At 41.8% G+C, this 14,546-nt stretch overlaps 1 protein-coding gene across 11 annotated transcripts in view; it reads right to left on the bottom strand.

The window, feature by feature from the left end:
- Positions 1–6,739: 6,739 nt before the first annotated feature.
- The window catches only part of mast2 (microtubule associated serine/threonine kinase 2), a 141,394-nt gene continuing 133,587 nt past the window's right edge, over positions 6,740–14,546 (bottom strand). For all 11 annotated transcript variants that reach the window (XM_005937376.2, XM_005937378.2, XM_005937380.2 and 8 more), the window contains 3 exons: positions 13,849–14,036; positions 13,132–13,682; positions 6,740–12,361 (listed from right to left, as the gene is read on the bottom strand). In XM_005937376.2, coding sequence (XP_005937438.1) covers positions 10,823–12,361; positions 13,132–13,682; positions 13,849–14,036 — 2,278 coding nt within the window. In that variant the 3' untranslated portion in view covers positions 6,740–10,822. The remainder of the gene's footprint in view (positions 12,362–13,131; positions 13,683–13,848; positions 14,037–14,546) is intronic.

Below are 14,546 nucleotides of genomic sequence, written 5' to 3'. Positions count from 1 at the left end.
CACACACACACACACACACACACACAGTAGTTCCTAACCCCTGCCTGTTAGTCTTTTGTTTAAAAGCATCCTTGTTCTTCACAGGATCAGGAGGATGTTCTTTGTTAAGCCCTGATTGTGGGTCTTTGGTGCCCCTCAACACAAATACACACACATCTTAGAGTATCACATGCCTGATGAGGTAATTAGGTAAATCTTCAGTGAGGTCTTTGTGATATCTGCAATAGTGATCACATTTTGTAAATTAAATCTTAAAAGAATAGACAAGCGCAACAAGTGGAAAGATCTCAATCTAAAATTTTCCGAGTGTAGAGAGAGCAAATTGGCTGCACCCGTCATTATTGTAGGTTCATAGATTGGACATACACTGAATTTGAAAAAAAGAATCCGACAAGTTAAAGTTTTGTTCATTTTTTTTCCCCAAATATCTTTGTTAAAAAAGATATGCAAATGTTATTTTACCTGTCATCATGTAAAAAGTGACAACATGAACTGACAAGCAAATATTTGCATCCTGCTAAAATGTGAAATGCTATGAGAGCTCAAAGGTAGTTTCAATGCTTGTGTCTCTAAAATGTGGGAAATGTAATTCAAATATTTTGATTTTGAAGCTCATTATGAACATTAGAAGCAGGTTCTGTGACACAGTGAAGACAGTGTCAGACTAAAGGAAAAACAACAGGCTTCACATTTTGAGAAACAGAAGTGGGCTTAGACCCTGGTAGACTCCAACAATGCTTGAAAAATACCAGAAAGAAACAAAGTTCCTGAGAGATAAATCTGTCAAAGCAGACAACAATATCCCAGAAAGCATTTAAATGAAAACGTCCAACAGATGTGCACTTTCAAAAGAACAAAAATCATGACAAAATTTTATTTTAAAAAAATCAACTTGAATTTCTTTGACGCTCTCATTGCTTTCAAACTATATTGATTTGAACCATCCATCTCTGTTGCTTCACACAGTGGCAGCTATTTCATGCACTATTAGCCTCATACACATTATCATCTTAGGTGCAGCAGAAGAGATGCTAAAGTAGCCATACATCAGCCCACCACAGGCCTCATTAAGTACCTGGCACCTGCTACCTACAGAGACCAATTAGAATTCAGAGTGTAATGGGATGTGATCTCTCTCTGCCAGGCCTTAACCAATCACAGCACAGATTTAATAATTTCAGTGTCCTCATTAACGGTGATAACTAAAGTACAGAGAAAGCACAAATAATGTTCATCTTTTGTGGCAGAATGGGAACAGTAGCTGAGGGGAGAATGAGGAAAAATGTCTTTACTAACTGTTACTAACTGAAAAACGAACTCATCAAACTGTCAATCATTGGAGCGCAAAGATTGAAATGTGGGTGAAGCAGGAAATGTCCCTAACAATGATTTTGATAAGATTTTTTTTCAGTTCAATTCAATTGTATTTATATAGCACCAAATCACAACAACAATCACCACAATGTGCTTATATTGGAAGGTAAAGACCCTACGATAATACAGAGAGACCCCAGTGATTAGACAACCTTGTCTGAACAAGCACTTTGGATGAGAGGCAGAAATTAATAATAACTCATAATTAAAAGCAAAGTGGTGTATAAACCCATGGTGAGTGAGAGAAGAAGCAATGCTCAGTGCATCATAGGAAACCCCCAGGAGAAGGCAGCATAACTAAGGGAGGATTCAGGGTCAGGTGATCCAGCACTAACTTCATGTTTAGCAAAAAGGAAAGTTTTAAGCCTAATCTTAACAATAGAGAGAGTGTCTGTCTCCTGAATCCACGCTCAGAGCTGGCTCTACAGCAGATGATCCTGAAAGCTGGAGGCTTTATTGTACTTTTAATTATTGTAGGAACCACAAGTAAGCCCATAGTCTGAGAACAAAGTGCTCTAATGGGGTGATATGGTATTATAAGGTCATTAAGATAAGATGGGCCCTGATTATTTAAGACCTTGTATGTGAGGAGCAGGGTTTTAAATTTGATTCTGGATTTAACAGGAAGCCAATGAAGGGAAGCCAATACAGGAGAAATATGCTCTCTCTTTCTAGTCCCTGTCAGTGCTCTTGCTGCAGCATTTTGGATCAACCGAAGGCTTTTCAGGGAGTTTTTAGGACATCCTGATAATAACAAATACAGTAGTCCAGCCTAGAAGTAATAAATGCATTAAGTAGTTTTTGAGTTTCACTCTTAGACAGGATGTTTCTAATTTTAGAAAATACAAAATAGAAGAAAGCATTTCTACAGGTGTTTAATATGAGCATTGTAGGAAATATCTTGGTCAAAAAAGACTCCCGAGATTCCTCACAGTGTTTCTGGAGGCCAAGGTAATGCCATCCAGAGTAAGAATCTGGTTAGATACTATATTTCTAAGATTTTCTGGACCAAGAACAATAAACTCAGTTTTATCTGAATTTAGAAGCAGAATATGTGAGATCATCCTGGTATTTATGTGTATAAGATATTCCTGTGGTTTAACTAATTAGTGTGCGTTATCTTGCTTCATGGATAGATAAAGGTGGGCATCATCAGCATGGAAGTGAACATGTAGATTGTGCCTTCTAGTGATACTACCTAAGGGAAGCATGTACAATGTAAACAGAATTGGTCCTAGCACAGAACCCTGTGGAACGCCATAATTAATATGTGTATGTGAAGAGGACTCTTCATTTACATGAACAAATTGGAGTCTATTAGACATATGAGATTCAAACCACTGAAGCGTAGTACCTTTTATACCTACAGCATGCTCTTACTCCTAAAAATCAAATATTATGGTCAACAATATCAAACACCACACTGATGACTCCACTGTCACAGAATACTATTTATCATTTATAACTTTCACTAAAGGTACTGGGATGAGCTCTGAAATTGAAATGGAAACTGAAATTTCTTGTATATTAATGATTAACAGATTTTGTTTTCCCTCCATAGCCCTATATCATTAACATGATTGCCATTACTTTAGAGACGGACACAAAGGAAGGCAGACAGATGCTGTTCTGCATACCTTGTTTGTAAAAAGTGGCTGAGCTACTGTTGCCTTCTTTGCAGGTCAATATAGTCTTCTCTGACATCAGCAAGCCATTTTCACCAAGAGAACCACCACTCACTAGATTCTCTAGTTTCTCTTTTTGAGACAATTTGTTGTAAACTCTAGAGTTGGTTGTGTGGGAAAATCCCAGTAGATCAGCAGATGTACCTATAAAGTGGCTGCTGAATGTATGTAGTTTGAGTTAACTGAACTATACAGTTGCTGGTGCTGCATTCTCAGATTGTATATATATTTCTTTGTTTTCTGATGCATATAGTTTCATGAGTATGCTTTTCTCCATTTCAGCAAATTTGTTAAGATTCCAATAAATCCTTCACAGCACATGTTGGATGGTAGGACTTTCCATAAGACAGTCAGATGAACTCTAAAACTGCTTTTTTTGGGTTCACGGTGGATTTTCTGACAAGGTTTACTCCCTTAGCATGAAGACTTGCAGGTGGTTCAGCAGCAGGTGGGTTTGATTTCTGAATCTCACTGTCCTAGCCTTTGCCTCTAATGCCTTGCCCCATAAGGCAGCAAAGAGATTAAGAGTAGAGTAATGATAACTGAGGGGTCACTACACTCCTTCCCACAGATCCATTTTATCTCAAGTGTTAGAGTTAGGGGACTCAAAATGAGTCTCCCCCTCCATTTGATTAATAGTTAATTTAGAAAAATGTACAATTCCACTTTTATTTTTCATAGATTATTAAATAGACTGAGGTCACTTGGACTAGTGGTGAAACGTTTCTCCCACAGAAAGCGCTACATCCAGATGAACAGAATCAACTTTTTGGAGATTATTAAATAAATCATTATTTTATTCATTGAAAACCTGAGGGCATCCTATGCCTGACTGGACACAGGAAGTCAGTATATTTGGGGCTTGTTTCCTTCTGTTCACATTCCCCTGGCTATCCTTGTCTCCGTCTCCCTCTCTGACAACCTGGAATGAATTTTCTAACTCATGTCGAGTTGTGTCAGAGTAGGTTGAAGCTGGCAATTCATCACTGCCTGTCACTACTGCTGCATTTTCGTGTGTGTGTGCAGGACACCATTTTCCTGCTGTCAGAGCTTCTCTCGACTATGTGTACCTCCATCCACTTAGCATGTCTAGTGATGACTGAAAGGGGCCATTTCTCTCTCCTCTGCTCCGTCAGCTTCCTTTGGAATCAAGATCGTGAAGGAGATTGAGGCAGGAGGGGGGAAAGGGACCCAATTATCCCACAATGCAGTGGTAGGTGGTGTTTAAATCAGGCGGTGCAACCCTTGACCTCACTCTACTGGCGGGAGACTGAGGTCCTTTAGCAAGAGGCTGTGTTAGCATAGAGGAAAGCAAATGGAGATCCATTCTGTGGCAGTTTCTGCCTCAAATTGTTGAAGCCCTGCAGCCCATCGCAGATTAGTCATTACCCTCTACAAAAGCATTCCAAGGCCAGGTGAAGCTGTCTCCTTTGAACATTAAAATGTCTGAAATTTCCCACAGAGACAGAGTGAGATTAGGTACACATCCATAGCCGATCGGGCCATTTCAAGCCCTATTAGGGAGCTCGATGCGGTAAAACCACAGCTTAACTGAGTGGATGAAGCCACTTTACTGATAAACTGCTGGCAAAATGAGTTTACAGATAATTTACTGCCACTTTCCTGCTCACTCTTGGTCTCTAGATACACACCAGGACTTGAGGAGAAAGAATGACTGGGAATCAACTGGCTGGCATGGAGACTGAGAATAGAGGGGGTAATTTAACATGTTTATGTGAAGCGGGAAAAGCTACTCTCACCCCAGTGAACAAAAATGTGATACACTGTAAAAAAAAACAAAACTCAGTTCTGTCTAAAACTTTGTTGGTTCAAGTCACTGCACGTTTTCTCAGGTTCATCCACAGCCAGGGCTGCACATGAGTGGTCCGCAGGTGCGCATTCGCTGTCAAAATAAAAGACGCGCACCAGATAAGAAGTTGCAACGCGCGTTTGCGTAAATAAGATTTTCAGGAGGAGGACAGACGTTTGTTTAGAACTCTTAAAGATGTTGAAAAAGCAAGCTCCTTTAAGCAATTACTTTGGTGTTCCTCCACCACCAAAGAAATGTCAGGAGTCCGAACCGCAAAAGAAGCACGTATTCTCGGAAAAATGGTTGCCGAGGTGAGCTGGCTTCAAACGAATAATGAACGCACAGAGATGTGGTGCAGAATATGCCGTGAAAATCCCACTCTAGCGGACAAAAACAGTGCCTTTTATATGTACGCAAACGCGCGTTGCAACTTCTTATCTGGTGCGCGTCTTTTATTTTGACAGCGAATGCGCACCTGCGGACCACTTATGAGCACCCCTGGACATAGACTTTAAATTAAAGAGCAATACAGCAGACATGCCACACATTTGTACATTTTGTATTGTGAATCTCCACGGTTAATGTTGGGCCTGCCACCATGTGGCTATTTTTTGGAGCCAGAAGTGACCAACAAAGGATAAAAGGCAGAGTGTAAATTATTTGCTAGCTTGGTGAACAAAGACTCCATAAATGGGATGCAGAGAAACACATACCTGCTAATTTAGTATGTAAAAGATTAAAACACTATAACTACACTCACCACAATTTCAACATAACCTTGATGGATTACATTGAGTCCCTTTAATCGTAAGTGGGCCAGACTATTGACTAGTAAAATTCCCAATTCTGTCTGTGTGCAGAATTTGATAGACAAATGTTGCTGAAAGAAATCTGAGAGTCAGCACGACTCTTTGGGTTAAGATTCTAAGAAATAAATATGTTAAACTACAACTACTAAGCACAAGTAGGTCATTGTAGACTTGCCTATAATTATAGACATGAAAGGTTTCGCTAATTAACAGAAATTACAATCTTTTTATTAATTTGTTTTAAACTGTTTAAAAAAAAAAACTTCAAAAACCAGAAACTTTTATAGTCGACTTCCCCTTTTTTAATTAATTAATTTGGTAAATAATTAACTGTTGACATTTTTTTAAAAATGGTCACAGGAGTTTTATCAGTAGCAAAAGCTTTAAAACTTAGGAAAGTAAAAAAAGTATTTTCTTTTCGAAATAGAATTAATTTTGCTTGTTTTGACTGCATCACAGACGGACTATAACAGAAGGATGAAGTGGCCATGACATCATCAGTTGGCTTGTTAACATTTTGAAGCCTCAGGTTTCTGTTGTCCAGGTCATCACAGTAAAGTCAGGCCCTTCATTACTTACTGCCCATTACTTCCAAACTTCAAGAACTGACTCTTCACTTGCTGTCTAATGAATTCCATCTCTTGGCACCAGACAATCAATCTCATTCACTTCACCTGTCAGTGGTTTGAATGTTATACAAGTTCAAGATCAATGACATTACCCACCTATTTTTTTTCCCCTTTTGTTTCTAAAAGTAATCAGCAATTTAGTGAAATTTGTTAGAAACAAGTTAAATGATTTCATTTAACAAACACAAAAAAGGAATTTTCTTCCGAGGACTCAGCCACAAAATAACTTAAGAGACCTTTTTGCAGTGTAGCTGTTGTCAGCAGCTTGAGGCATTGTTTAAACCTGGGGTCAGTTGTCATCTATTGGATGTGACTTTATGTGTTCAGTGGAAGAACTCTCCCTAAAAATCTGCCTTAATGTAAAAAGCGTGATGCACCACATAAAAGAGAGCAAATTGTAAAAACACAATCAATCAGTGCACAACCCAAGCGTAGAGTATGAAAAAAAACTTTATTACTGTTGCAAGGTAACATTGACAACAACATGCTTTTACCACAATAAAAAATAAAAAGATATTGCACTGGTTTTTATTCTAGCAATGTTTTTTCCCCCATCTCTCCCTCTTAAACCTTTTCTGAAGCTTTTACAATACACAGCTAAATCTTCTTTCTCATCTTCATCACTCCTACAAGACAACACAAAGCGTGGAGATACTGCCTTTGTCTACAAGACTCGAGGCAATAAAAGTATTTTTCTTGCTTTACAGAGCCAACACAATCCCTTAATATCAGTTTAACGGATGTACGTTGAAACAGCACTGAATCTCATGAAGTGGTGGTTCAGTGGTAATAATAACGCTTCTCCTCGTACCTCATCATACCCACAGTCACATGTTTAAATCATCTATATGCCTCACAGTAAAAGCTCGTCGATCCTTGTGATGCTTGTGAGTCAGAAGCGTAGGGAAGCTCTTCAGTGACTAAATCATAATTCCATTTGTTAATCGATCCCAGGACTTGGGATGAAGCGTGTGACACCATAAGCAGGTCAGTGTACTCAGTTCGATCTGTGGAGGTCAATCGGGAACAAAACTGCCGCATGAGAGCAGAAGTTGTAGAGCACACTTATATTTTGTGGTCTGGAATCTCAACACGGTTATCATCTGTCATCTGTGGGGGTTTACAAATGATGAAACTACAACATTTGTGTTTGCAATCATAGCAAAATGAGCTTGCTCCTTGCCAGCACCAACCTCACTTTGATGCCTATTGGTGAATGCTAGCTTTCAGATGACCCATGAGGTCAAATCCACTTAAGTTTGTTAATTGGAATTGGAATACAGTCTTTGCTAAAGACCGTTTTTGCATATTTGTGAGGCGGCAGTACTCACATTTGACTGATATTGGTCACCATTTGTTAGTTGATATATAACGTAGATTTTTAATAAGGATACATGAAAACATGCTGTTGAAACGGACTCTACTCTAGTTCCAGTTTTTCTGTAAACAGAAAAATCCAAAACTGAGAACACAGTTAAAATAAATCCAACTACTCGTTTCTTGCTTCAGTCCACAGACAGAAGAGTTTTTGGGCTCAAATCTTTACACATGCTTACAATCACGTGCTCACTTGCTCTAAAAATTAATCAGTGGTTAAAAATCTGCCCACAGAATGATTTCTGCTCCAGGCTATTCTCTCTCCCAACACCATTATCTTGATAATGCCACAGAAAGAACCGAAAGGTTTGGACTGTGTGTATAAACAACATCCAGTATGGTCGGATAATCTCATTGACACTAAACTGTTCAAGTTTGATGATGTACAAAAAGTTATTAACTCCCCGACTCTCGTCAGATCGGCCAGAGCGCTCTGATCCTCAGAGGGGAACGGCTCCGTGCCACTGATGCGTTCCACAGACAGCAGAGAAATGTGCTGAATCGCCATCATTTGCAAACTCTTCGTCACATGACACAATATGAACCTATCACATTATGCTCACCTTGCTGCTAATCATCCTAGCCTGTTAGAAGTTCCATTGACACTCCCACCCCCAACACATATACACAAACAAACATAATCAACATGTAAACATAATACAGATTACCACAGTCACTGTCAAAGTCACTTTTACAGTGTCCTTAATATGCAAACTGAAACGAATGAACTCTGCTGCTCCCCCTGCAGTGAAACAAGCTCCACACCAGACACAAAACACTTTAAACACACGAGAAGAGGCCATCCTGTGGGTTGGGCTTTGTGTGCTTTGAGCTCACTTTGAAAGATCAAACTAAAATTACTAAGGATCAAATCAGTTCGTCATTAAAGTGTAAATCAAAAACAAAAAACACTGAAATCACTGAATTACACAAGCTAAGTGCAATTTTTGCTTTCACCTGCAAAAACAGTAGTAGCTCTCGGAATCAGTGGTCAAACATCCAGACCGGCTCTCCTTTCAGTGACAGTTTGCCTTTCTTCCCAATCATGCGAGATCAACGCTTCGTGCAGAGCCTCATGACTGACACAAACATGTCGACAGCCCAGCACACATACACGGGTAGGCTGCAGGGAATTCTGGACACACACCCACGCAAACAGTGTATAAAACACAACATACTTTGAAATATTCTACACAGACGATCATGCACAGATTCCTCCTCGTGTCATACAGAAAGAAAACTTTACAGGATGAACACAGCGAGTTGGTCCTGATACCAAATAAAAGCAGTGCAGCCTTCAGAGGCAGACGGGGGCCAAAAATAACTGGATGGAGACCCAGCAGAGCAGGGTTTCAGGTGAAAACTGGTCATGTTACTTTACATCCACTGGAATTCTTTTGTTTTAAATGGTGCATCTGAGCGTTTCTGCTTTAATTGAATTCTGGTATAACTAAATTAGGTTTTTGTAGACGACTGAGTCAATAAAAGTCAGGCACGTGATCAAATCCTTTGCATCTGCAGTGCCGTACAGCGGCAATCTACAATCCTATCTCACCACCAGGACCACTCACTAAATCTGTCTCCCTGTTTCTTTGCACAGAACAGAAAAATAAAAATGGAGCTGGAGGATCACAGTTATACCAGTGGGTGAGATCCACTGTCCATTTTGAAAGAGCAAGGGCCTAATGGGACAGCCGCTGACATCTATAAATAGCAGTGTCCAGGGTTTCCCCATTCCTAAAACCTGATCCCACATCATATAAAATACTCAAACACTGATTATGGGGTCAAGACAGTTAAAGGACATCGGAAAACCTGCAACAAATTATGAGTACGGCACAATCCTTGTAAAGAATACATGTATTGAAAAGGTAATCATCTAAAACTGACACAATGTATGGATGAATATATCTGGTAAAACAAGAGGGGAGAGACAATATTTCAGTATTTGTACAAATCCTGTACTTCACCCTAAATGTGCTAGTTTCCATCTGCTGGAAATCAGGACATTTCAGGGCTTAGACTATGTGAAAATGATTAGTTCAAACACTGAAGAGACACTGACTTGGCCGCATTCCTGTCCTGTTCCTCCGATACTTCACTCAGTGCGAGCCAACGCTGCTGTACAACAGCTGTGTCAGAAAGTCAGCAAAAACCACTGCAAGTTTTCATTTTATTTATTAGATGCTCTTATTTTAAGCAGTTTTAAAGTTAAAAAAACAACAAAAACAAACTAAAAAACTTAGCCGCGCATGATAGAAATAAAACTATTAAAAACACTGGGAACAGAGGATAATCCAGGAAAATGATGAACTCTGCAAAATGTCCAGCAGGTGCACAGTTTGCTGTGCAATAACAGAATAAAAGTTTCAGAGACGTTCAGTCGGCTGCAAAGGGTGAAGCAGACCCAGAGGGTCCTGAAGGCCGACAGTGTTGGATCAACAGGGAGCACAGTGAGAGCAGAATTTGGCCTATTTCGCTGGGTGCTGCATGTACAATGACGATGCTTGACTCTTACTAACAATTCTATAATGCATTTAAACAGTTTACTAAATATAATGTTGCACTTTATTGCTCAGATACAACTTTCTGTCAATCATAAGTGGATGCTCAGAAAGGAGGGATGTGAATAGGAATAGAAAAGAGGGAGAAAGAGGAGTGCGTTAAGTAAGGCACGTCCTGATCTCTTTGAGGAACATGTGTGGAGGCTCTGCTCGACATCAAGGTGAGATAATGAGGCAGCACAAGAGGAGTGAAAAAGCTGTGCGCGTGTGTGTGTGTGTACTTTTTAAAGTAGTGTCTCCTTGGACTGCTGAGCAGTACTGTGTTTCTAGCCCCTTATATGTTTGCAGAAAAGCAAAGACCCCCAAACTCCTCATCATATTCTGTCAAGCAAGAACTCACATGAACATAAGATAATCATAAAGAGCACAGAACAGCTGGATTAAAGCTGGGACTACCACATCTGGCTCTGCTTCTCAGCTCTCCTGCTGTGCGTTTACTTTGCTTTCTGATTAGTGTGATGTTGTAAATGTGTTTTTTTCCCGAACATGCAGTTTTTCAAAGTTTTAAAACTTGGAGCCAACACTGAGCCCTGTGATCTTTACGTTTTATTCTGGTACTGTGGTAGGTTTGCTGCTACGTCTTCTTGCTGGTTGCTTTGTCTTGTTGCGAGGCAGCAGTGGTAGCTGTCGTCGTCTGGGGGTCTGACCTCTTGCGCTGAGGCTCAGTTGCTGCAGAAGTGGGTGGGGCTGTGCTAAGAGTGGACTGAGTTGCTGCTGCTGCTGCTGTTGTACTGAACCTCTGTGCAAATGCAGCGGTGGCAGTGTTGTCTCTGCCTGCAGACTCTGATGCATGCCTTTCTGGAACATCTGTGCAGGATCGAGGGTGAGAAGCTGGGGTGGTCAATTTGGCTGGTCTCATGTGGTTGGTGGTGGTTGGTGAAGCAACGCATTGAGTTTTCTGCCTGTTTGGGGAGAGTTGAGGTGACTGAAGGGTCGGGACCTGTTTGGAGGGGAAAGGGACAGGGTCAGCAGGTGGGACTTCTGAGGCGCCACCTCTGGATGGTTTCTGCTCCTTGGTGTTGAATTTGACTGGACCCAGAACACTTTTAGCTACTGTTGCGAGCTGGGACACAACTTTGTCAACCCCACTTTCAGAAGGGGGAACTGGGGATCCTGAACTTGAATTAGAGCTGGAAGAGGATGAAGGTGAGGTGCTGAGACTTGCAGCAGCAGCTGCACACAGTCTCCGATTGTCAGCCTCCTTCTTCTCCTTAGGGATGCCTGGAGATGAGCAAGAAGTGCGAGCAGTATCGCGGGTGTCAGTGGTTTGGCACTCTGCAGTACTTGAGGTGGTCCTGGAGTCTGTGGTCTTTGGAGTACCTGTGGAGCTCTCTGTACAGGGAGTGGTGATTCTGAATCTGTCGATCATTTGGCCACCTGCTCTGGGTTCTGATGGTACAGTCTTTCCCATGACAGTCTTTGAGTCTTTTGGAGGAGCTGGCTTAATAAAAGTGTCCTTGCTAACTGAGATGAATGCACTGCCTGGTGTGGAAAAAGGAAGGGGACCCTGAATGGTATTTGTTGTACTGCTGGGCTCTAGAACCTTCCTCTCTCGTCTTGCATCGTCCTCTGTGGACGAGGCCAAGCTTCCATCTGTTGACCCTTGAGAGCAGGGAGTCTGACTGGGCTTAGTCTCTGCAACAGGTGGTAAAGTGTGCGAGTGGCTGGGTCTGCCTACCTGAGAGGGCCCTGTATGACTGAATGTAGCATGAGGAGTGCAGGGGGAGAGGCAAAGGGATGGCAGCGTGCCTCCAGGACCTGTTCTCACAGTGGTGGGTCTCAGAAGAGGAGGTGGAGTGGACATATTCCCCCTGCGTCCATCCTGGCTGTCCTCTGAGCCTTCGTCTGTCTCATCCTCAGATGAATCCACCTCATGGATGGCATCTTGCTTCTGCAGAGACTCTCTTCGCTCAGCTCTGTCTTGCCTGATGGCTGACAGTTTGTCCTTCAGCTTGCTCTTCCCTGCTGACAGACCCAGCGAGCCAGACACCACACCGAGTGTGCCATCTCCTTCCTGCCGCCCTAACTTCCTGGATGAAGAAGAGTGTTTGTGCAGACTGCCTTTCTCCACGCCGCGTCCTGCTGAAGACAGCAGACCCTCGCTGGATGACTCCTAGTGGTCAATAAGCAAACAGACACAGAATATCCTTGTTAAAGCACTCACCATTCTGAAAATCCCACTCTTTGCACAGTGAAGAGAACCGTTACCTATCCTGAAATCTGCTGTCTGGGAAGCTAAAAAATGACAGTGTTGTGGATTCCACTGTAAGAATTTAATCGATTTCTGCAATGTGCTGTGTTCAACAATAATGTGTTTTGGGGAAAGCTAAACTAGGTTACGGGCTTGACTGTGCTGGTATATAATACAAACTCTGCAATAAAACTTTCTCTGCTTGTGTCTAAGAAAAAAAAGTCATCTGAAACCCCACAGAAGAAGCAAAGCTCAGTAGAGCTACAACATTTCATCACCAGTTTACACACATTTTATTTTAGCTTTAACTTAGTTACCATTTGGGAACAATAAGTCCTACACAGTTTTCTCTTATTTATGCAGTTTTATTAAATTATATTGAGGTTTTTGTGCCATTTTTTGTGATGATGTTTTACTTGTGTGAACAATTACACACACACACACACACACACACACACACACACACACACACACACACACAACCACACACACACACAAGAGACTTCTTCTTTACATTTTGGATCTCATTGCCTATTTGTTATATCAAAATAAAAACTTTTTATCTCCCCCACAACAGATGTATTTCCAAATGTAAGAACCATAATACTTGCATGTCCTAAACAAACTCTCATTATTATGATTATTATGTTGATTATGTGTTAGACCCAACTTTGTGTGAAGGCAGTATCTACCTGGAGGCTCTGTAAGCTCGGCTCCCTCTGCAGAATCTCCTTCTTAAACTCAGAATGCGAGATGTCCAGGCTGTGTTTACGGCTCCCCACAGCTGCTCCAACTGCCAGCTTCTTTTCTGCTGCTGCTGCCATGCCCGAAGATGAAGGAGAGTTAGTGAGAGAGGCTGCTAGTTTCTCAGCTGACTGCACCCTCTTGAGGAGCGGAGAACGTGGAGGCTCTGCACTCTTGGGTCTGGATATCTGCCTCACCAGAGGAGGAGAGGAGTGGAGCTTCACAGGGAATGACTGACCCATGGCAGACTGGCCAAGAGTGTGGCTGGAGAGTGGTGAAGGAGAGCGCTGAGGAGAGCTGCTCTGAGGGGTGGGAGAAGGTGTACGGGCCAGAGGGGAGAGGGGAATGTTGCCAGCTGACTTGCGCCGAGGGGAGCGGTACTGGCGCTGGAGCTTTGGTGCAAGTCCATGTAAGGAGCTGGGTCGAATGTGGCCGGAGCTTGCTGGAGAGTTTGGGACGCTCGAGCTGGGTGAACTGCTCTGGGAAGAGTTCCCACCCACTGTGGGGTATAAAGGAAGAACAATAATGTAGTGGAGATATACCAAATGTGATTCGTTTTATTTTGAATGTGTGTTTTGCACATTTAAAAAAACAAAACAAAAAACAGACATACACACACAGATTTAAAAACAAAAAACAAAAAACTATCCAAATGTGTGTCTCACCTGAATGCGTGGAGTCTGGCGTGGACCTGTAGCCCTGTGTTGGGCTCCGAGGTGACAGATTGTGTGTTGGTGAGCCGGGGCCACTTTCCCCTGATGACAGTGAGCGGTTTAAAGAGGACAGACTGCGGCTAGTGTGGAGGAGAGATGCCTGTTTGGTGATTTTCCGGAAAAGAGATGTCCTCTTCTTACTGTGGGAGGTGAAACAATTAATTGATCAAGAACTGTCTGTGTAGGTTCTCAGTCATAAAAGTCATGGTCTTAGGAGCTTAAAGAGGAGGTAAGTGGACTTCTTTATGTTTGAAGACATTTAAACTCTCATCCAACCTGATTTTTAGTTATAAAAAAGCAAAAGGTAAGAAGCATTGATCCATGCTGGATCATCCTGGTAAGTAAATTCCAAAAGGTGGATTCTGCTCATCTGGACGTAGTGTTTTCAGTGGAAGAAACATTTTGTCACTCATCCAAGTGACTTCTTCAGTCTCAGCTGACTGCAGGTTTCCCCAATCTTATAAACAGTACATTTGCACAATGACTGAAACTAGCACCACTGACGAACAATGGGCTGTGAGGTCAGTTCCCTGATCATTAATATGCAAATTGTCACGACCATTGATCAACAACCACTGATCAAAGGGCAAAAGGTGAAGAGTCCCACTGTCATTGTCGCAACATCCCTGTTCTGGGACTGTTTTTAAACC

The sequence above is a fragment of the Haplochromis burtoni genome, unplaced genomic scaffold, assembly GCF_018398535.1.
Source record: "Haplochromis burtoni strain Fernald_Lab_line unplaced genomic scaffold, NCSU_Asbu1 Contig_67, whole genome shotgun sequence".
In the NCBI taxonomy this organism is placed as follows: domain Eukaryota; kingdom Metazoa; phylum Chordata; class Actinopteri; order Cichliformes; family Cichlidae; genus Haplochromis; species Haplochromis burtoni.
Note: the sequence above shows the minus strand (reverse complement) of the source record. Positions and strands in the feature narration are given on the sequence as shown.